Below are 20,937 nucleotides of genomic sequence, written 5' to 3'. Positions count from 1 at the left end.
CAGACTCATATATTTATCCACTTCCTTCAGGAGTCCTATTTACACGATGCAACAAAAAAACAAACTGGGACCATATTTCATTCAAATGTCAATTTATATTCAAACCCTCTCATTGTGCATCCATCAGAAGCTAATAATGGTTTATTCAGAGGATACAGTGCCTTGCGAAAGTATTCGGCCCCCTTGAACTTTGCGACCTTTTGCCACATTTCAGGCTTCAAACATAAAGATATAAAACTGTATTTTTTTGTGAAAAATCAACAACAAGTGGGACACAATCATGAAGTGGAACGACATTTATTGGATATTTCAAACTTTTTTAACAAATCAAAAACTGAAAAATTGGGCGTGCAAAATTATTCAGCCCCCTTAAGTTAATACTTTGTAGCGCCACCTTGTGCTGCGATTACAGCTGTAAGTCGCTTGGGGTATGTCTCTATCAGTTTTGCACATCGAGAGACTGAACATTTTTCCCATTCCTCCTTGCAAAACAGCTCGAGCTCAGTGAGGTTGGATGGAGAGCATTTGTGAACAGCAGTTTTCAGTTCTTTCCACAGATTCTCGATTGAATTCAGGTCTGGACTTTGACTTGGCCATTCTAACACCTATCCATGTTTATTATTGAACCATTCCATTGTAGATTTTGCTTTATGTTTTGGATCATTGTCTTGTTGGAAGACAAATCTCCGTCCCAGTCTCAGGTCTTTTGCAGACTCCATCAGGTTTTCTTCCAGAATGGTCATGTATTTGGCTCCATCCATCTTCCCATCAATTTTAACCATCTTCCCTGTCCCTGCTGAAGAAAAGCAGGCCCAAACCATGATGCTGCCACCACCATGTTTGACAGTGGGTATGGTGTGTTCAGGGTGATGAGCTGTGTTGCTTTTACGCCAAACATAACGTTTTGCATTGTTGCCAAAAAGTTCAATTTTGGTTTCATCTGCCCAGAGCACCTTCTTCCACATGTTTGGTGTGTCTCCCAGGTGGCTTGTGGCAAACTTTAAACAACACTTTTTATGGATATCTTTAAGAAATGGCTTTCTTCTTGCCACTCTTCCATAAAGGCCAGATTTGTGTAATATACGACTGATTGTTGTCCTATGGACAGAGTCTCCCACCTCAGCTGTAGATCTCTGCAGTTCATCCAGAGTGATCATGGGCCTCTTGGCTGCATCTCTGATCAGTCTTCTCCTTGTATGAGCTGAAAGTTTAGAGGGACGGCCAGGTCTTGGTAGATTTGCAGTGGTCTGATACTCCTTCCATTTCAATATTATCGCTTGCACAGTGCTCCTTGGGATGTTTCAAGCTTGGAAAATCTTTTTGTATCCAAATCCGGCTTTAAACTTCTTCACAACAGTATCTCGGACCTGCCTGGTGTGTTCCTTGTTCTTCATGATGCTCTCTGCGCTTTTAACGGACCTCTGAGACTATCACAGTGCAGGTGCATTTATACGGAGACTTGATTACACACAGGTGGATTGTATTTATCATCATTAGTAATTTAGGTCAACAATGGATCATTCAGAGATCCTCACTGAACTTCTGGAGAGAGTTTGCTGCACTGAAAGTAAAGGGGCTGAATAATTTTGCACGCCCAATTTTTCAGTTTATGATTTGTTAAAAAAGTTTGAAATATCCAATAAATGTCGTTCCACTTCATGATTGTGTCCCACTTGTTGTTGATTCTTCACAAAAAAATACAGTTTTATATCTTTATGTTTGAAGCCTGAAATGTGGCAAAAGGTCGCAAAGTTCAAGGGGGCCGAATACTTTCGCAAGGCACTGTATATGGTGCACACAAGACATACGGCCTATTTTGTCAACAGCACCTCTTTGCGCTGTGAAAATGCCACCCTTACACCTTCACACTATCACTCCATTCTCCTCCTGTCCTTCCTTCACCTGTCTCCCTCTTTCTTTTCTTCCTTCCTTTGTGTTGCCTTTCTTCCTCCCCTCCAACCTGCGTTGTCTTTCCTTCCATACACATCCCCTCCACCCCTCCCTTCCTTTCCTCCCCCTTCTGAAGTCGCCCAGACACCAGTCTCATGTGGTTTGTGAACCCTCTGAAGTCCATCCGCTACTTCATCTGGCACAACTACCGCTGGCTGATCCTCAAGGCCCTGGGCCTGCTGCTGCTGCTGCTCCTGCTCGGCCTCTTCCTCTACTCCTTCCCTGGCTACCTGGTCAAGAAGATGCTGGGGGCCTGAGAGAACGTCGACCCACTAGGGCCACCGGTAGCCCCCTCTCTCTGTCCTATCCTAGCCTCTCCTCTCTTGTCCTCCGTTCCGCATTTTCTGTCAGCTCCTCTTTCTCCTTTTCCCCTCTCTCTGTTCTCTCCTCTGTTCCCCCTTTTCACTGAACCCATATCGCTTCACTCTCTGTCTGTTCCCTTCTCACCTCTTTCCTCTGCTTTCGACCACCTTCCTTTTCCATAACCTCTTTCTTCCATCCCTCAACCACTCATCTCGGCCTCTTTTTTCCCCCCAGGTATGTCTCAGTCTTTGTCTTTCCTCAGATATACAAAGATTGTCTCTGGTAGCTTTTGCTGCATCCCTCCCCTTTTTTTTCTTTGCTCTCAGCATCTTCATGTCCCTGTCTCTGTCCCCTATACTGTCCTCTGTCTCTTGTCGCTCAACCTGCCAGTGTCTGGTGTCAATCCACAATCTTCCATTGTGCATCACACTGTCATTACACTGGCGGCTTCAGGGGAAATACTTTTTTTATATGTAGCTGCGTTCAAGCGAGCTGTCAAACAAACACCATCTAATTTTATATCTGTGTCTCCATCGTCTGAGTCTCCATCGTCTGTGCTTCCCGATTGTGCGGTGGTCTTCTGGTTCTGTATCAAATAAAAAGAACGTTGCTATTTTGTAAACAGGGTTGTTTGTGTAGTAGGGTGTGGAGAAATTGTGATCAGTTAGAAATAGTCATACATCATATGGCTTACGAACCACTAACGCTTGCTCTCCTCTTTCCTCTCTTGACCCTGCACTTCGGCCCCCATTACCACTGTTTCCCCACCCCACCCACTACCATCCCTTTAATCCTTCTGTTCCCCACCTCTACCTCTCCCACAACCGCCCCCATCTACCCCATATCTTTCCCCACTGCCTTCCCTTATACCCTCCATCACACCCTTTTAACCCTCAACCCCCATCCCATCCATCCCATGCCCCACTATCTACCCCTCTATCCTCACCCTTCCCCTCTAATCTTACACCCATCCTCCCAGTCGGCCGGACACCACATTCCTGTGGTTCCTGAGCCCGCTGAAGGCTATCCGCTACCTGGTGTGTAACCGCTACAAGTGGCTTATCATCAAGATTGTTGTGGCCCTGCTGCTGCTCATGATGCTGGGGCTCTTCCTCTACAGCATGCCTGGCTACCTGGTCAAGAAGATGCTGGGGGCCTGAGGGGGCTGATTGGGGCTGCAGGGATGGGTACCAGGGTGGGTTGGGGGTGGTTGAGGCACAGAGGAGTGGTGGGGGTGGTGGGTGGGGTTCCATGCACTTCCACTTTCCTTTGTTAATACTCACATCCACCAAACAACATCCCCCAGTCTCTCCATCAGTACCCTCCCCCCAAACACACTCGCCTCAGTGCTGCTGAGAGAGGGCGTGTAAGGGAGAGAATAGGGGAGGGAAAGGTGGATAGATGGGAAGACAAGATGACAGCAGCCCCCCCAGTCCACTCCCTCCACATCCCAGCCTTGCCCCTTCTCCACCGCCCCTCTAACCATGGCAGTGCTGCTCAACACACATACTCAAGGACTTCCTATCCCTTGGTATTCTGAAAACTAGGAACAACCATCTACTTTCGACTGCTACAGTAGCACAGTGGGCCTAACCGATCAAATGCTTCAGGACGCTAACCAATCAGAAACCTCATCCCTGCACTGGCCACTGACTAACCAATCAAACAACTCAACCCTGATCTCATCATCAGCAATGCAGCATACCCTGATGTTACATTTCAGAGATGGTTTATTTACCTATGTATGTATTTGTTTATTTATGACTTAAATTGATTTGGAAGTTGCCGGAGTCTGGTGTAGCAATCTAAGCTTCCGATTCCGGACTACACATGCCCCCTGTCGATGGGGATTCGATCCCCGGCTCTGCGGATTGTCCGCGCCCTTCCTTTCTGTATCTCTCTCCATTGTCTACTATTCTGTACTTATAACTGTCTTGTCAATAAAATAATAATAAATATGGAAGGCGATCGGAGCTCCTGGTCTCCTAAAAACATATACAATTATTTGGAAGGACATGGTTAGTTTGATCATTTCTCAAGTGATGTTGTAATCATTTCCATTACTATTTATTTAACTAGGCAAGTCAGTTAAGAACAAATTCTTATTTACCATGACGGCCTAGGAACAGTGGGTGAACTGCCTTGTTGAGGGGCAGAACGACAGGTTTTTTACCTTGTCAGCTCGGGGATTCAATCTAGCAACTTCTCGGTTACTGGTCCAACGCTCTAACCACTAGGCTACCTGCCACCCCATGAGACAGTGCCTTCAGTGCCATTGACTTTTTCAACATTTTGTCATGTTGCAAACCTGAATTTAACATTTCATACAGGGATTCAAACGCAAAGACCAGGGAGATTTTCCAATGCCTGGCAAAGAAGGGAACCTATTGGTAGATACAATTTAAAAAGCAGACATTATAAAGAGGTTATCAAAGTTGCTTGTTCTGCCCACTATGATTCATTTTCTCCCTTCAGAAATGATAGGCTGTGGTCTATATTGGGTTAGTTATAACAAATCTTTGTTAGGGTTATTGCTTGTAATCGATAAGGACTGGGGAGCTTTTCAGGATAAAAAATAAACGTTATGGAGCTTGGCACAGGCAAAATCCTAGAGGAAAACCTGTTTCAGTCTGATTTCCACCAGACACTGGGAGAAAAATTTGCCTTTCAGCAGGACAATAAGCTAAAACACAAGGCCAACACTCAAGTGGCTGAGTTACCGTTTTGACTTAAATCTACTTGAAAATCTATGGCAAGACCTGAAAATGATTGTCTACCAATGATCAACAACCAATTTCACCAAGCTTGAAGAAGTTAGAACATAAGAATGGTCTTAGAGACCCAGAAAGACTCACGGCTGTAATCGCTATCAACACAACAAAATGTGGAATAAGTCAAGGGGTTTGAATACTTTCTGAAGGCACTGTGTGTCGGTTTCCAAATGGGAATCATGGGGTTGGTGTGAGCTCTTGAACTGGATCAAATGAAATGTTTTTCCAACAGTTCATTAGCGTTCCTCTTTAGCTCTTGCAGCCTGTGCACACGTCTTCTTAAATAATGAGACTGAAAACAGGTGTCTATTTTCCTAGGACCTACTGTAGTTTAACAAGATTTAAAGAGGGACAAGGAATACAAGAATAGCTTTCGAATATGAATCCATTAGAGAAGTAAACTTGCTATTGTTTGGCTTAAATTATGTCGTCAAACACCAACATTTTATGGAACAAAGTTTGTTTCTTCACCACTTTCTTCAGTGACCTGGAATGCTCTTATTGGTTCTTAGTTATCCAGTTAAAATATCCAGTAGTTTTAGAGTAATATAAGCATGCATCTGTATTCTAACATCTCACAGTGATTGAGTTCACATGGTCATCAGATATGGCATGACTTCCTTTCTGCTATAGCTTTTACAGACGGCTTCTAAACCTGTTATCTGTATGGATCCTGACACGTTTTAATCCATGCAGATTTTCCCGGAAGTGGTTATGTGCACCTTATAGCACAAGAGGTCCGGCAAAAGGGAGGTGTGGCTTGGCCTCTTGACCTCTGCCCTGTCGGCCTGTCAGATGACTTTGTTTGCAGTGTGCAGTTCCCTCTGGTTTTCCCTTGCTTGACCTACTTGTAGTTATGACATCATTTGTGTTGCAGTCATTTTAGTGATCTCATGTTCACAAAATACAAAACCAACAAAAATTGATTTTGTTTGCACTAACACTAAGTCTATTATATTCTCCTGTTGATGAGTATGCAATACAAACATTTTGTCTGTTTTAACAATGATCTTAAATAAATGGAATTAATTGAAATAACAATTTTGACAACTGTTGGGTTTGTATCTGGTTACAATGTGTTGTCCAGTGTGTGTCGCTGTGTTCTTTGTGTGTTTCAATATGTATCAATATGACTCGTTATTAGTAGTGTTTGTGTGTCCGTGCGTGTACATTTCAGTTTTGTGTGTGTGTGTGTGTGTGTGTGTGTGTGTAAACATCTCTTCCTGCAGTCGTCCCAATACCAGTCTGTCGTGGTTGCTGAGCCCAATGCATGTGGTGTGTATCCTGGCCTGGAGGCAGTACAAGCTGCACTGTGTTCTACTGCTGGGGGCTGTCCTGGGACTACTGTTCCTGGGCCTGCTCTTCTTCTCCATGCCCTCTGCCCTCAGCAACAAGATCTTCAACATCGCTGGCTGAACACACTTATCAACCACATACATGCAAACTTTCTCTCAATGTGCCTGATCCCTGAGTGTATTTGCACTATCTTATGCATTGTTGGTATTTGAAAGGCTCTTTGTACACGCTCTAATGCATTGCACTATTATCACATATTGTTGGTATAATCTTCTATACATTCTACTTTACTATAAGGAAATACTCCCATTATGCACTTTATATTTTCTATTAAAAGTGTAAACATCAATTCTCATACCGTATGTTGATGAAGTGCTTTATTTTCATCATTAAATATTGAAGCATTTCAACTGCACTGTGGGTTTGTGTGTGCTCTTCCCGATTAGTCAGTTTGTTCCCTCAGGAGCCAACTGCATCACCAGGTTGGGCGGGATCTCCAGCTCAGCATTGACCTATGAGAAGAATGTAGATAGGTTCAGTGGACGTGTCATTAAATTAGCAAACACATTCTGGACACAAACCCTCTCGATGCAATCACAGGCACACACACACACCACACACACCCTGGAGTTGACGTATTGGTGGAGCAGCATCCGTAGCTCCACGTTCTGCTGTTTCAGGCTCTGTGTGTCTGTGATGAACTTGGACCTCTCTGTCAGAACAATGCTAGGAACAGACAGATTCAAATAATCAATCAAAGCGACGCTCAATCGATCACCACTTTTTATATCACCTGTTTTGTAACTACATACGAGGCCGCTACTATCTTGTCATCACGTGTATGTGTGTGTGGGCGAGTGTGTGGTACTCACTGGTACTTGTCAAGTGCTGCCTCCAGGGCGCCCCAGATCTTGAGTTTGGCCTCAGGGATGACGTCACCCATGGCCTCCCAGTAAGCAGCGTCTTCGGTGTCATCTCTCCCTCCTAGACCCAGCATGCTGGGCTGGTGAGAGGCAGCTAACTCTCTGGGGAAATGTCACAATCATCACTTTCATTGTGAGAAATATTGTGTGTAAAGTTACGCTTCCCCACATAACATTTGCAAGGTGGTTTCTACACTGATTTAAGTTCGCCGTATTGAGTCCAATGTGTCACCACATAATTAAGCAATGAGGCCCGAGGGGTTGTGGTATATGGCCAATATACCAGGGCTAAGGGCGGTATCCAGGTATTCTGTGTTCCATCGTGCAAAAGAGCAGCCCTTAGCCGTGTTATATTGATCCTTTACCACACCCCTTTGGGCCTTATTGCTTAATACATGGGCAAGGCACTTAGAATGCATGCCCAATACATTGCTTGATTATAAGTGGTATGCTAGTTTGGGTATTGAAACAGAGAGCCCCAGTGCTGACCTGGGCCGGCAGTGTTGAGCAGTGAAGGCCCTCAGGGCCACCAGGACATCATTGGGATGGATGAGGTCAGACGGCGGGCTGCAGGAGGAGGTAAACTCCCCTCGCTCCGCCTGAGGACTGGCCACGCCCCATTTTGCAGACACATCCTGAATACAAAAAAAATAAGAAAAGAAAGAGGGGATCATGTTTTCTGATCATTCTTACAAGACGTCAGTACGGAGCTGGTCATCATGGCTACTAACATCAGCCTTCCCTCCCTCCCTCCCTCCCTCCCTCCCTCCCTCCCTCCCTCCCTCCCTCCCCTCTCTTCTTCCCTCCCCCCCTCCTTACCTGGGTCTGCTCCCCTTGTGCATGTCTGTACTTCATGAAGAAATCTGCCAGCTTGTACACGTCCTCCTCGCTCTCGATCCCCATGGCCTGGCAGAGAAGAACAGAGCGGAGACAACACTGGCACAGCTCCTCTGTCGCGACTGTCCTGTGTTTATGTGACAGTAAATGTATAGTTACAGGTGACATAACATACATATAGCCGTCACGTTGTAACTCACAGTGAAGATGGAGTCCAGCTTCATGAGGGACTGTTCATCCTTCTCCAGTGGAGAGAGAAGCTTCAGAAGTTTACTCTCTATCAGAAAACCCTGTGGAGGTGAGGGAGGGAAGGAGAGAGAAGCTTCAGAAGTTTACTCTCTATCAGAAAACCCTGTGGAGGTGAGGGAGGGAAGGAGAGAGAAGCTTCAGAAGTTTACTCTCTATCAGAAAACCCTGTGGAGGTGAGGGAGGGAAGGAGAGAGAGACAGAGAAGCTGTAAAGGCTAAATGTTGAACTAGTTGAGTTAGATGACACAGTTCCTCTTCCTCTCTCTATTCCTCTGTCATACAGACACACAAACTCTTAGCCCGCTCACCGCCTCGTCACACAGCAGCTCCAGGAGCTTCTTGACCATCTTCACCGACACCGTCCCACTGTGCTCCCCCTCACTCCCTTCCCTCTCTCTCTCCACCTCACTGCTCCCACTCTCCAGCCCTGCTCCTGAGTCATACACCTCCACAGCCAACCCAGGGCTCTCTGCCCCAGGCCCAACCCCGGCCTCCTGGTACTTCCCCTTCCCCAGGCCACTGGTCTGCCCAAGCTGGAGCAGCTCGGAGATTGCCTGGTGCGCAGTCTTCTGGGTCTGTCTCTGGGGCTGGAGGGGGCCGCAGCGCTCCATGAAAGCCAGTGATGGGCGCTGCCAGGCCAGGCCCAACTGCTGCTCGTGGACCAGCCGGTCTGTATCCAGGGCCTTCTCCACCAGCGCCTTGACCTCCTCCTCGTTCATCAGCCACACCTCCTCAAACTTCTTGGCATCGATGGCCGCAAAGTGCCTGAATGGAAGGAGGGGAAAGAGCATAGTCTTATTAGTAGAAATGGGCAAAACAAGGCTTTCTGAAGCGAAAAGCAAGTAAGACATTGTGTCGAAGTCTCCCCAAGTGCTGGAGACATTGCACTTGACGTGACATTTGTTGGTCTGCTCGGTACAGTTAAATTGCAGTTTTGACCATCCCTAGGTTATAGCGATAGACAGGGAGAGAAAATGAAAATGCAAAGACTGACAATTACATTCTCTTTGTGTGTGTGTGTGTGTGTGTGTGTGTGTGTGTGTGTGTGTGTGTGTGTGTGTGTGTGTGTGTGTGTGTGTGTGTTACTCACCTCATCTTCTTCTGCATGTGTTTGTACTGTTGCATGATGCGTGTGTAGTCGTCAGTGAGGTTCTGGTTCTCCTCCCGAGACTGCTTCTCCTGGTTGGCACACTTGATCTTCAGGTTGTTGACAACATCCTGCAGTCTAGATGATAAAAGTCCCAGTAACTACAGCAGAACTACACAGGTATAAGTGTTATTTACAAGCTAACCAGTTTCCCCCAAACTACAGCCCCAAACTGTTGTCGACTTTTGTCAATAGGTTTAAAATATCTAATGGTGCTAAAGTAAACAAACCCACTGTGATAGAAGAGATTGGCGATTCAGCACCACAGAAGCGGACAGCGATGGAAACAGAACTCAGAAATTCAGCGCCACATTGTAGTGGACAGCGCCCATCTAAGATGCAGCAAACATGTATTTTGTACATCAGGTGGTATAATGGTGCTATAGTGATAGTGTTATAGGGTGCATTCGGAAAGTATTCAGACACCTTGACTCTTCCACATTTTGTGACGTTACAGCCTTTTTCTAAAATGTATTAAATAAAAACAATTCCTCATTAATCTACACACAATACCTGTTGTCCCCACAGTGACTGTACACATATACCCCAACCAGAAGCCATGGATTACAGGCAACATTCGCACTGAGCTAAAGGGTAGAACTGCTACTTTCAAGGTTTGGGACTCGGAAGCTTATAACCCGGAAGCTTATAAGAAATCCTGCTATGCCCTCCGACGAACCATCAAACAGGCAAAGCGCCAATACAGGACTAAGATTGAATCATACTACACCGTCTCCGATGCTCGTCAGATGTGGCAGGGCCTGCAAACTTTTACAGACTACAAAGGGAAGCACAGCCGCGAACTGCCCAGTGACACAAATCTACCAGACGAGCTAAATCACTTCTATGCTCGCTTCGAGGCAAGCAACACTGAGGCATGCATGAGAGCATCAGCTGTTCCGGACGACTGTGTGATCACACTCTCCATAGCCAACGTGAGTAAGCCCTTTAAACAGGTCAACATTCACAAGGCCGCTGGGCCAGACGGATTACCAGGATGTGTGCTCCGGGCATGTGCTGACCAACTGGCAGGTGTCTTCACTGGCATTTTCAACATGCGTCCCTGATTGAGTCTGTAATACCAACATGCTTCAAGCAGACCACCATAGTCCCTGTGCCCAAGAACACTAAGGTAACCTGCCTAAATGACTACCGATCTGTAGCATTGACATCCATAGCCATGAAGTGCTTTGAAAGACTGGTAATGTCTCACATCAACACCATTATCCCAGAAACCCTAGACCCATGCCAATTTGCATACCGCTCAAACAGATCCACAGATGATGCAATCTCTTTTGTACTCCACACTGCCCTTTCCCACCTGGACAAAGGGAACACCTACGTGAGAATGCTATTCATTGACTACAGCTCAGCATTCAACACCATAGTGCCCTCAAAGCTGATCACTAAGCTAAGGATCCTGGGACTAAACACCTCCCTCTGCAACTGGATCCTGGACTTCCTGATGGGCCACCCCCAGGTAGTAAGGGTAGACAACAACACATCTACCACGCTGATCCTCAACACTGGGGCCCCTCAGGTGTGCGTGCTCAGTCCCTCCTGTACTCCCTGTTCACCCACGACTGCATGGCCAGGCACGACTCCAACACCATCATTAAGTTTGCAGACAACACAACAGTGGTAGGTCTGATTACCAACAATGACGAGACAGCCTATAGGGAGGAGGTCAGAGACCTGACCGGGTTGTGCCAGAATAACAACCTATACCGCAACGTAATCAAGACAAAGGAGATGATTGTGGACTACAGGAAAAGGAGGACCGGGCACGTCCCCATTCTCATCGACGGGACTGTAGTGGAGCAGGTTGAGAGGTGTCCACATCACCAACAATCTAGAATGGTCCAAACACACCAAGATAGTCGTGAAGAGGGCACAACAAAACCTATTCCCCCTCAGGAGACTGAAAAGATTTGGCATGGGTCGTCAGATCATCAAAAGGTTCTACAGCTGCAACATCACGGTTGCATCACTGGATGCTCGGCATCCAACCGCAAGGCACTACAGAGGGTAGTGCGTATGGCCCAGTACATCACTGGGGCTAAGCTGCCTGCCATCCAGGACCTCTACACCAGGCGGTGTCAGAGGAAAGCCCAAACAATTGTCAAAGACCCCAGCCACCCCAGTCATAGACTGTTCTCTCTGCTACCGCATGGCAAGTGGTCCCGGAGTGCCAAGTCTAGGACCAAAAGGCTTCTCAAAAGCTTTTGCCCCCAAGCCATAAGACTCCTGAAAAGGTAATCAAATGACTACTCGGACTATTTGTGTTGTGTCCCGCCGACTACCAGTACCACCTGTATATAGCCTGGCTACTGTTTTTTTTATTTCTTTACTTCTCTATTGTTTACCTAATACCTATTTTTTACTTAAAAATTGCACTGTTGGTTAGGGCTTGTAAGTAAGCATTTCACTGGAAGGTTGTTTGGCCCACGTGACAAATACACTTTGATTTGATTACATTTTTTTCCATTGATCATCTGATTGGACATGATTTGGAAGGCACAAGGCATAGGGTTCCACAGTTGACAGTGCATGTCAGAGCAAAAACCAAGCCACGAGGTCAAAGGAATTGTCCATAGAGCTGCAAGACAGGATTGTGTCGAGGCACAGGTCTGGGGAACGGTACCAAAACATTTGTGACCTTCATCATTCTTAAATTGAAGAAATGTGTACCCAACAAGACTCTTCCTAGAGCTGGCCCAGCAGCCAAACACCTCAGGGAGGTGACCAAGAACCCAAGCTCCAGAGTTCCTCTGTGGAGATGGGAGAACCTTCCAGAAGGACAACCATCTCTGCAGCACTCCACCAATCAGGCTTTTATGGTAGAATGGCCAGACGGAAGCCACTCCTCAGTAAAAGGCACATGACAGCCAGAGATTGCCAAAAGACACCTAAAGGACTCTCAGACCATGAGAAACTAGATTATCTGGTCTTATGAAACCAAGATAGAACCACTTGGTCTGAATGCCAAGTGCCACGTCTGGAGGAAACCAGGTGCCGCTCATCACCTGGCCAATCCCATCCCTACGGTGAAGCATGGTGGTGGCAGCATCATGCTGTTGGGATGTTTTTCAGCGGCAAGGACTGAGAGACTAGTCAGGATCAAGGGAAAGATTAACAGAGCAAAGTACTGAGAGATCCTTGATGAAAACCTGCTCCAGAGCACTCAGGATGTAAAACGGCTGTTTTGTAGATTTGTGAAGATATCAAAATACTTAAACTTACATGCAAAATACCTGCTGTTAACTTAACTTGATTGGAATGAATTATCCAAAGAGACTGACTGGGGCAAAGGTTCACCTTCCAACAGGATAACGACCCTAAGCACACAGCCAAGACAACGCAGAAGTGGCTTCGGGACAAGTCTCTGAATGTCCTTGAGTGGCCCAGCCAGAGCCCGGACTTGAATACGATCAAACATTTCTGAAGAGAACTGAAAATAACTTAAGCAGCGATGCTCCCCATCCTACCCAACAGATCTGCAGAGAAGAATGGGAGAAACTCCCCAAATTCAGGTGTGCCAAGCTTGTAGCATCATACCCAAGAAAACTCGAGGCTGTAATCGCTGCCAAAGGTGCTTCAACAAAGTACTGAGTAAAGGGTCTGAATACTTAAATGTGATATTTCAAAAAACTGTTTTTACTTTGTCATTATGGGGTATTGTGAGTAGATGGAAGGAAGTGAAGGGGTCTGAATACTTTTTGACTCATTGTAGGTGTAGCTACCTGGTGATCTTTCTCTTCTGCTGGGACTTGGTGATGGTGTTCTCTTCGTCTCTCTTCTTTAGCACCTGGAAGTTGTACTCCAGCTTCTCCTGGTTCAGCTGGTACGTAGCCTTCATCTGCTGCAGCTGCTGCTCCAAGATCTACACACACACAGACCACAACTCATTTAAATACAGTCCCTAACATACCTGCATACTTGTTCCACGTTTTCATATTTTGTGTCTACCTGAACATCTGTGTCCAGTTTGATCTTGATCATATTGTATTCCTCCGTGTCCTCTGTCCTCAGCTGCTGCAGCAACACCTCATACTCCTCCACCCTCTTCATCCTCTGCGTCACGTTCTCCAGCTAGAGAGAGAGAGAGAGAGAGAGGGAGAAAGGAGAGACAAAGAGAGACACAAACAGTTCAAGTATATTTTCAGGGAGGGAAGAGAGAGAGTGTATTTATTTGAATCTTATTTACCTCTTTGTCCCGGCGCTCCTTCGTGTACTGTTCCCATTTCTTCCTGTTCCCCGTGAGTAGGATCTTCCGCTCATGCTCAAAGGAATTCTGCACAAAACAGGAGCAGGTCAACAACCATCAACAAACAGATCAATGAACATGTCAACAACCACAATAACCATCCTGGTGACCAAAAACCAACCAAACGCAGGAAACAGCCCTACTCAAAGTCGGCAGGACACTGCATGGTCAGGGGAGACAGAAGGTGGCTCAGTGGAGGCTGATGGGACTAGCTATTGGAGGATGTATTTATTGTAATGGCTGGAATGGTATCAAACACATCCAACATATGGAAACCACGTTTGACTTCTTTCCATTACTTCCATTCCACCCAATACAATGAGCCCGTCCTCCTTTAGGTCCTCCCACCTGGCTCATATCTTTCATGTCAGCTCGTGGATCACCCACCAAGGGGTGATTCCCTAGGGAATGTGTGGATGCTGTTCATCGACTACAGCTCGGCCTTAAGTACCATAGTGCCCTATAAGCTCATCACAAAGCTCATGGCCCTGGGTCTGAACTCCTCCCTATGCAACTGTGTCCTGGACTTCCTGACGGGCCACCCCAAGGTGGGGAAGTTAGGCAACATTACCTTCTTGACACTCATTCTCAACATGGGGGCCCCACAATGGTGCGTCCTCAGTCCCCTCCTGTATTCCCTGTATACCCACAACTGCATGGCCTCACACAGTTCCAACTCCATCATCAAATTCGCTGACGACATAACAGTCCGTATATCCCCAACATAACGTACATAACAGCCTGTATACCAACAACAACACCCTACAGGGAGGAGGTAGGCACTCTGACGGCATGGTGCCAGGTAAATAACCTCTCCCACAACATTAGCAAAACAAAGGAGCTGATTGTGGACTTCAGGAGGAACCAGGCTGGCCACGCCCCCATCCTCATCAACAGGGCCGCCATGGAGACGGTCAATAACTTCAAAATCCAACGGCATACACATCTCAGAGAAGCTGAAATGGTCTAACCATACGGACACCGTGATGAAGAAGGCACGACAGCGACTCTTCAACCACCACTGTGGACACTGCCTGCACTACAGGACACCTACAACACCAGGTGTCGCAGGAAGGCCAAGACGATCATCAAGGACCCCAGCCACGTCCTGTTCTCCCCGCTTCAATTCCTCAGACGCAGGAAGTACAGGAGCATCATGGCAATAGACTGGCCAATAGTTTTCTGAATAGTCACCACCAGCTGCTTCCCCCTCCTATGGACCTTTCCCCCTCCCCACACCCACTCAACGGTCACTTACTTTACATGCTGCCCCCCCCACCCCCGCAAATGACTTTTACTCTGCCCACATCCCAACTACATTCATCACTGTTGCAGTTTTTAATATGTATATTATAGATGGTTTTTATTAGAATTTGCATTGTTTTTATTTCACTTGGTCCCCACACCTTCTAAATGGTCATGTTGCTCCCCCTATGGTCATCCCCCCCCCCCCCCCCCCCCCCCCCCACGTCCTCAACACTCTTTACTATATAGTGCTATTTATATTTATATTGTTTTTGTTTTTTATCACCATTTTCATTATTTTATTTCACTTCATCCTGCATGTTTTAGCTCGGAGCCTAAGATTTTCACAGTACCCTGCATTCACACCTGCAAGCCTGTACATGTGAGTATTAAACACTGATTCTGAATGTGTCCCACCTCTATCTGGTCCAGTTCATCCCTGTAGGAGCCCATCAGAAACTTCACCTGGTCCTCCATCCTCTCAATCATCAGGTCCACATCCTCTGCCTGCTTCTTTAGATCTTTGACGTAGCGATCGTCACTTAACTTCATCTCCTACACACGCACACACACATTATACATACAGACAAAACAAATTAATACACACAAGCACACACACACACACACACAAACACAAACAAACACACACACACACACACACACACATACACACACACACACTACCTTCTGCAACTCATGGATGAGTTTGTTCTTGTCCTCTATGAGCAGGGCACACAACTGCTGCTGGCTGCTCAGAGAGTCTCTCAGGTCCTGGGGGATCTCCTTCATCTTTGCCACCGTCCACTTCCTGGTGATCTCCTCAAACTTCTCCAGGCTCGACTTGGCCTCATTCTCCAGCTTCTCCACCCTGCTCAGGGGAAGGGGTGGGAGGGGAGAGAGATAGAGGGAGGTCGGAGAGGAGAGCAGGGTTGGAGCACATGAATGTTTGGTTGATAGTCAACAACGTTCCAATTATTGGTAGAAGAGTTTGTTTGTTGAGTGGTGCTGTGAGGAGGTTGTATTAGTTTGACCTGCTTTTTGTCATAATGAGATACGCATTTACAGTCCATGGCCAACAGAGGGAGCACTTCCACTACAACTGCTGCGGGGCACAGTCACTGATCCTGGGTATGGTACCTGAGTCTGTGGGCCTCCTCCACCTCTGTTTGACGCTGCGATTCCCTAGAATCAGCTGCTACCTGGATGTTGGTAACCAGCTCCGTCCCATCACTCTGCAGCTTTATCATACGCTGGGGGGAATGAGAGAAGGAGACATGTAGTGTGTCGTTGTGTTGACGTTATGTTTCATTGCTTCAAATTAATTTATAATGCTAACAATAACATAGGCCTAATGGTACCTTCTCACTCTGTTCCACTTGATGCTGGCTTTTCCTGGCCTCCTCTTTGATTTCTTTCTTTTCACGGGAGTCATTTCCCAGTTCTTGTCTGAATGGGAAAAGAACATCTTATTTTGGCATGTACTATATAACTAGCTATAGCTAGAGGACAGTTGCAGAGGACAGAATACACCTTCACCTGCAATAGCTAAACAGCTAAGCTAAAAGTTTAACAGGCGGCTAACAGGTGCTATCTCAAACAGAAACCAGCTAACGTTAGCTACCTTTTCTTGGCTTCACTTCGTGCAGCTATCCGGAGGCGACGGGCTGCAATTCTCTCCTCTGGATTTTCAGAGTCCACGGAAGGTCCAGCCTCCGTATCCTCGCGTAGGTTACCGGCTTGACTCATTTTTTTTCTTAGCTAGCTATCTAGTTAAGCTTATTACTTCGCTTCTACACAACCCAAGCCTGGAAAAAAGTGGAAAGTGTCAACATCACTCACTATATGATGGTTTGTTGTTGTAATTGTTGCTATGGGTACGGTGGCCAGTCTCAAAAAGTAGGATATTCTGCACCCTACCGGAAAGAAATGTGAACTGCAGTGAAATGTCGCGCTTTGCTACTGATTATGAAATAAAAGTGAATCAGAAAAATAAATTACAACCTTTCTTCTAATGTGGAATAGACAGGGTAGGCTATCCTCACATCTCAGACTATTATTGCTCAAGTCTAATAATAATAATACAATAATACATTTGGTAAATACAAATAATGGGCATTTGGTACACTGTCTATTTTTGCCCTGGTAAGTAGCCTATTCATGTCAAGACCTATACATACTGAGTAGTTATTTAACAAGAAAATCAGCTTCAGTGTCAATGTTGAGAAACATCCCACGTGTGGGATAATGTTAGACTTCTGTTGATCTAACTATTTTGTATTCATGAAAAGTTTATAAAACCAGATCGTATTTGATCTCATGTGGGCTAAAGGTCTTTGGATGTTCAGTTTCCTGCAAAACAAGCAGCATATTTCTCCCTGAATATCTCCACTCTGACAGCCTGCCATTGGGGTTACACTCTTTATTTATGAATCTATAACTTGCGGTGTGGAATTAACTTATTTCCTGTGCATGAGAGAGCTTCATCAATACAGACCCTAGTATACTGAACAAAAAATATAAACGTAACATGACAAGTGTTTCATGAGCTGAAATAAAAGATCCCAGAAATGTTCCATACGCACAGAAAGATTATTTCTTTCATATTATGTGCACAAATTTGTTTACCTCCCTGTTAGTGACCAAAGATAATCCATCCACCTGACAGATGTGGCATATCAAGAAGCTGATTAAACAGCACGATCTTTACACACGTGCATCTTGTGCTGGGGACAATAAAAGTCCAGTCTAAAATGTGCCATTTTGTCACAACACAATGTCACAGATTTCTAAAGTTTTGAGGGAGCGTACAATTAGCATGCTGACTGCAGGACTGTCCACCAGAGCTATTGCCAGAGAATGTAAGGTTAATTTCTCTACCATAAGCCGCCTCCAGCATTGTATTAGAGAATTATGAAGTATGTCCAACCGGTGGGGGGAGGGGACTCATTCTGATTTGCTGGGCCTGGCTACCCTTTGGGTGGGCTCCCAACAACTCCCTAGGCCCACCCATGGCTGCGCCCCTGCCCAGTCATGTGAAGTCCATAGATTAGGGCCTAATGAATTTATTTCAATTGACTGATTTCGTTATATGAACTGTAACTCAGTAAAATCTTTGAAATTGTTGCATGTTGCGTTTATTTTTTTGTTCAGTATGGACTATGCATTATTAACACAGGGTTTTTCTCTCTCTGATGTTGTTCTCTCTCCCGAGTCCTGATCCAGACATATATGTCTTTAGGAGCTCATCATATGCCTAACCATTTGCATACATCCTAGCAAAGGGAATACTCTATTCAAAGTGAGGATGCTGTGTTAAATGTATCTTTGATGAGAATGTGGTTCAGTCAGGTTGTGTAAAGCATGAAATTACTGGAGGTATTTCTGGTTCTGTGCATTACATTTCTACACACTGCACCCCATCTACCCTCTGACAGCCTCTGGATGTCCTCTGTCTCACTCACCTACTCACACACACACACACACATATTCTAATCTACCTGGTTGAGGCTTCAGTAGTCTTCCTAAGCACCTCCATGTTTAAGTTAATCCCAGATTTAGCGGTCTGAGTGAAGAGACTGAGTTCTGTTCTGAGGCTTGGAGCCCAACGGCTGATGAGATTGTGTACAGAGAGCCAGGCAGGAGTAAGATAGTAGTGGAGTGTGTAAATGCTATTTATGCAACTTTTGATTATGGTAAATAGTGTTTAAGTATTATGCTGTATTACAGTGCTTTCGGAAAGTATTCAGACCCCTTAACTTTATAACATTTTGTTGTGTTACAGACTGAATTCTAACATGATTCTATTTCGATTTTTTTAGTCACTGGCCTACACACAATATCCCATAATGTCATAGTAGAGTTATGTTTTTAGAAATTTTGACAAATTAATAAAAAATGAAAAGCTGACGTGTCATAAGTACTCAACCTCGTTGTTATGGCAAGCATAAATAAGTTCAGGAGTAAAAATGTGCTTAACAAGTCAAATCAAATCACTTTGTATTGGTCACATACACATGTTTAGCAGATGTTATTGCAAGTGTATAGAAATGCTTATGCTTCTAGATCTGACAGTGCTGCAGTATCTAACAGGTAATATCTAACAATTCCACAACAAAATCTAATATCTAACAAATTCCACAACAAAACCTAATACACACAATCTAGTAAATGAGATGGGATGATAATAAGTAAGTATAAAATATATGGATGAGCAGTGACAGAGCGGCTAAGATGCAATAGATAGTAAAGAATAGATAGTGAAGGATATAGTATACAGTATATACATTGAGATGAGTAATGTGAGATATGTAAACATTCTTCAAGTGGCATTAATAAAGTAACTAGTGTTCTGTTTATTAAAGTGGCAAATTATATCAAGTCTGTAGGTAGGCAGCCACCTCTCTGTGTTATGTTTGGGTCAAATCCAATAGAACATATTACTGAGCACCACTCTCCATATTTTCAAGCATAATGGTAGTTGCATCATGTTATGGGTGTGCTTGTAATCGTTAAGGACGTTTTCAGTATAAAAATTCAATGGAATGGAGCTAAGCGCAGGCAAAATCCTACAGGAAAACCTGGTTCTGTCTATTTTCCACCAGATTCTAGGAGATTAATTCACCTTTTAGCAGGACAATAACTTAAAACACAAGGCCAAATCTACACTGGAGTTTCTTACCAAGAAGATATTGAATCTTCCTGAGTGGCCGAGTTATAGTTTTGACTTAAATTTTCTTGAAAATCTATGGCAAGACCTGAAAATGGTTGTCAAGCAATGATCAACAACCAGCACAATGATCAACAACAGAGCTTGAATCATTTTGAAAATAATAATGGGCAAATGTTGCACAATCCAGGTGTAGAAAGCTCACAGCTGTAACCACTGCCAAATGTGCTTCTACAAAGTATTGCCTCGGGTGTGAATACTTATGTAGATATATTTCTATATTTCATTTTCAATACATTGTCAAAAATGTGTAAAAACATATTTTCATGTTGTCAGTATCAATTTGAATTCACACTGTACAGTAGCACAACAACATTTTAATTGAACCTTTATTTAACTAGGCAAGTCAGTTAAAGAACAAATTCTTAATTACAATGACGGCCTACAAGTAAAGGGTAATGAATACTTTCTGAAGGCACTGTATATACTATCATAAATTAGCATTATTAGCATTAGCATTTATGTTACTTGCCGCTTCTCATTTCAACTAACATTCAGTGTTATTTCCACACCTTTTTTCCCTGGAAAGAAGACTATCGCGTCAGTAGAGGGAATGTCTATTTTCCACATCAAAGCCTCTAATGGCCATTTGAGAGCGGAGCATGACCTTGTCCAACCAGCCCAGACACAGGGGAAAGGGAAGGGAAAGGGGATACCTAGTCAGTTTCACAACTTAATGCATTCAACCGAAATGTGTTTTCCGCATTTAACCCAACCCCTCTGAATCAGAGAGATGCGGGAGGCTGCCTTAATCGACGTCCATGTCATCAGCAACCGGGGAGCAGGTGTTGTTGGGGGGTTAACTGCCTTGCTCAAGGACAGAAAGGCAGATTTTTTTTCACCTTGCCAGAAGATTAAGGGAGTGAATAGAACACACTAAAGCACCTGCTGCGTGTTGCACAAGTGTTTACAAGATAATGACAGCGTTTGAAAAGGGGTCCTTCTTGAATTGCGGTGGTAATTGACCCTTGATTTTGGCACCATGTATAAACACTTTAAAATGACAAAAACATGACAAATAACACATTTTCCATTTTATTTAACTGTTTTTTAATAAAGACACATGTGTAATTCCTTTATACTGCAAAATATCTATTTGTATGCTTTGTAGAAACTACTATGGGCTAACAAATTGGCTTATCCCACTGGTGATGTGTTGAGGTGTTGTAAAATGTTTTGGGGATTTAGAGATATTTATCTATTATTTTGAATGCTAGACAGTGT

The 20,937-nt window shown here is 44.8% G+C and overlaps 2 protein-coding genes across 2 annotated transcripts in view; one reads left to right on the top strand and one right to left on the bottom strand.

Moving 5' to 3' along the window:
* The window catches only part of LOC139415665 (otoferlin), a 153,463-nt gene extending 151,256 nt beyond the window's left edge, over positions 1-2,207 (top strand). The window contains exon 46 of the mRNA XM_071163785.1: positions 2,027-2,207. Coding sequence (XP_071019886.1) covers positions 2,027-2,207 — 181 coding nt within the window. The remainder of the gene's footprint in view (positions 1-2,026) is intronic.
* A 4,537-nt stretch (positions 2,208-6,744) lies between these two features.
* On the bottom strand, positions 6,745-16,781 carry LOC139415664 (dynein regulatory complex subunit 1 homolog (Chlamydomonas)). The gene is made up of 16 exons (XM_071163784.1): positions 16,609-16,781; positions 16,346-16,433; positions 16,125-16,237; positions 15,672-15,855; positions 15,405-15,542; positions 13,683-13,769; positions 13,445-13,567; positions 13,219-13,358; positions 9,419-9,553; positions 8,637-9,093; positions 8,281-8,370; positions 8,063-8,149; positions 7,733-7,878; positions 7,193-7,345; positions 6,944-7,046; positions 6,745-6,832 (listed from the first exon to the last, which is right to left on the bottom strand). Exons 1-16 carry the CDS (start codon positions 16,731-16,733, stop codon positions 6,767-6,769), a joined length of 2,235 nt encoding a protein of 744 aa, XP_071019885.1. The 5' UTR covers positions 16,734-16,781; the 3' UTR covers positions 6,745-6,766.
* Positions 16,782-20,937: the final 4,156 nt, after the last annotated feature.

Source organism: Oncorhynchus clarkii, chromosome 8, assembly GCF_045791955.1.
Source record: "Oncorhynchus clarkii lewisi isolate Uvic-CL-2024 chromosome 8, UVic_Ocla_1.0, whole genome shotgun sequence".
Taxonomy (NCBI): domain Eukaryota; kingdom Metazoa; phylum Chordata; class Actinopteri; order Salmoniformes; family Salmonidae; genus Oncorhynchus; species Oncorhynchus clarkii.
Note: the sequence above shows the minus strand (reverse complement) of the source record. Positions and strands in the feature narration are given on the sequence as shown.

What these genes read in the sequence shown, in the direction of transcription:
- LOC139415664 (XM_071163784.1), bottom strand. Translation starts at nt 16,733, where the DNA reads ATGAGTCAAGCCGGTAACCTACGCGAGGATACGGAGGCTGGACCTTCC. An exon ending in GAGGAGGCCCACAGACTCAG is followed by an intron (nt 15,856 to 16,124) that starts GTACCATACCCA and finishes TCCCCTGAGCAG; the next exon opens with GGTGGAGAAGCTGGAGAATG. An exon ending in AGGAGCGCCGGGACAAAGAG is followed by an intron (nt 13,568 to 13,682) that starts GTAAATAAGATT and finishes CTCTCTCTCTAG; the next exon opens with CTGGAGAACGTGACGCAGAG.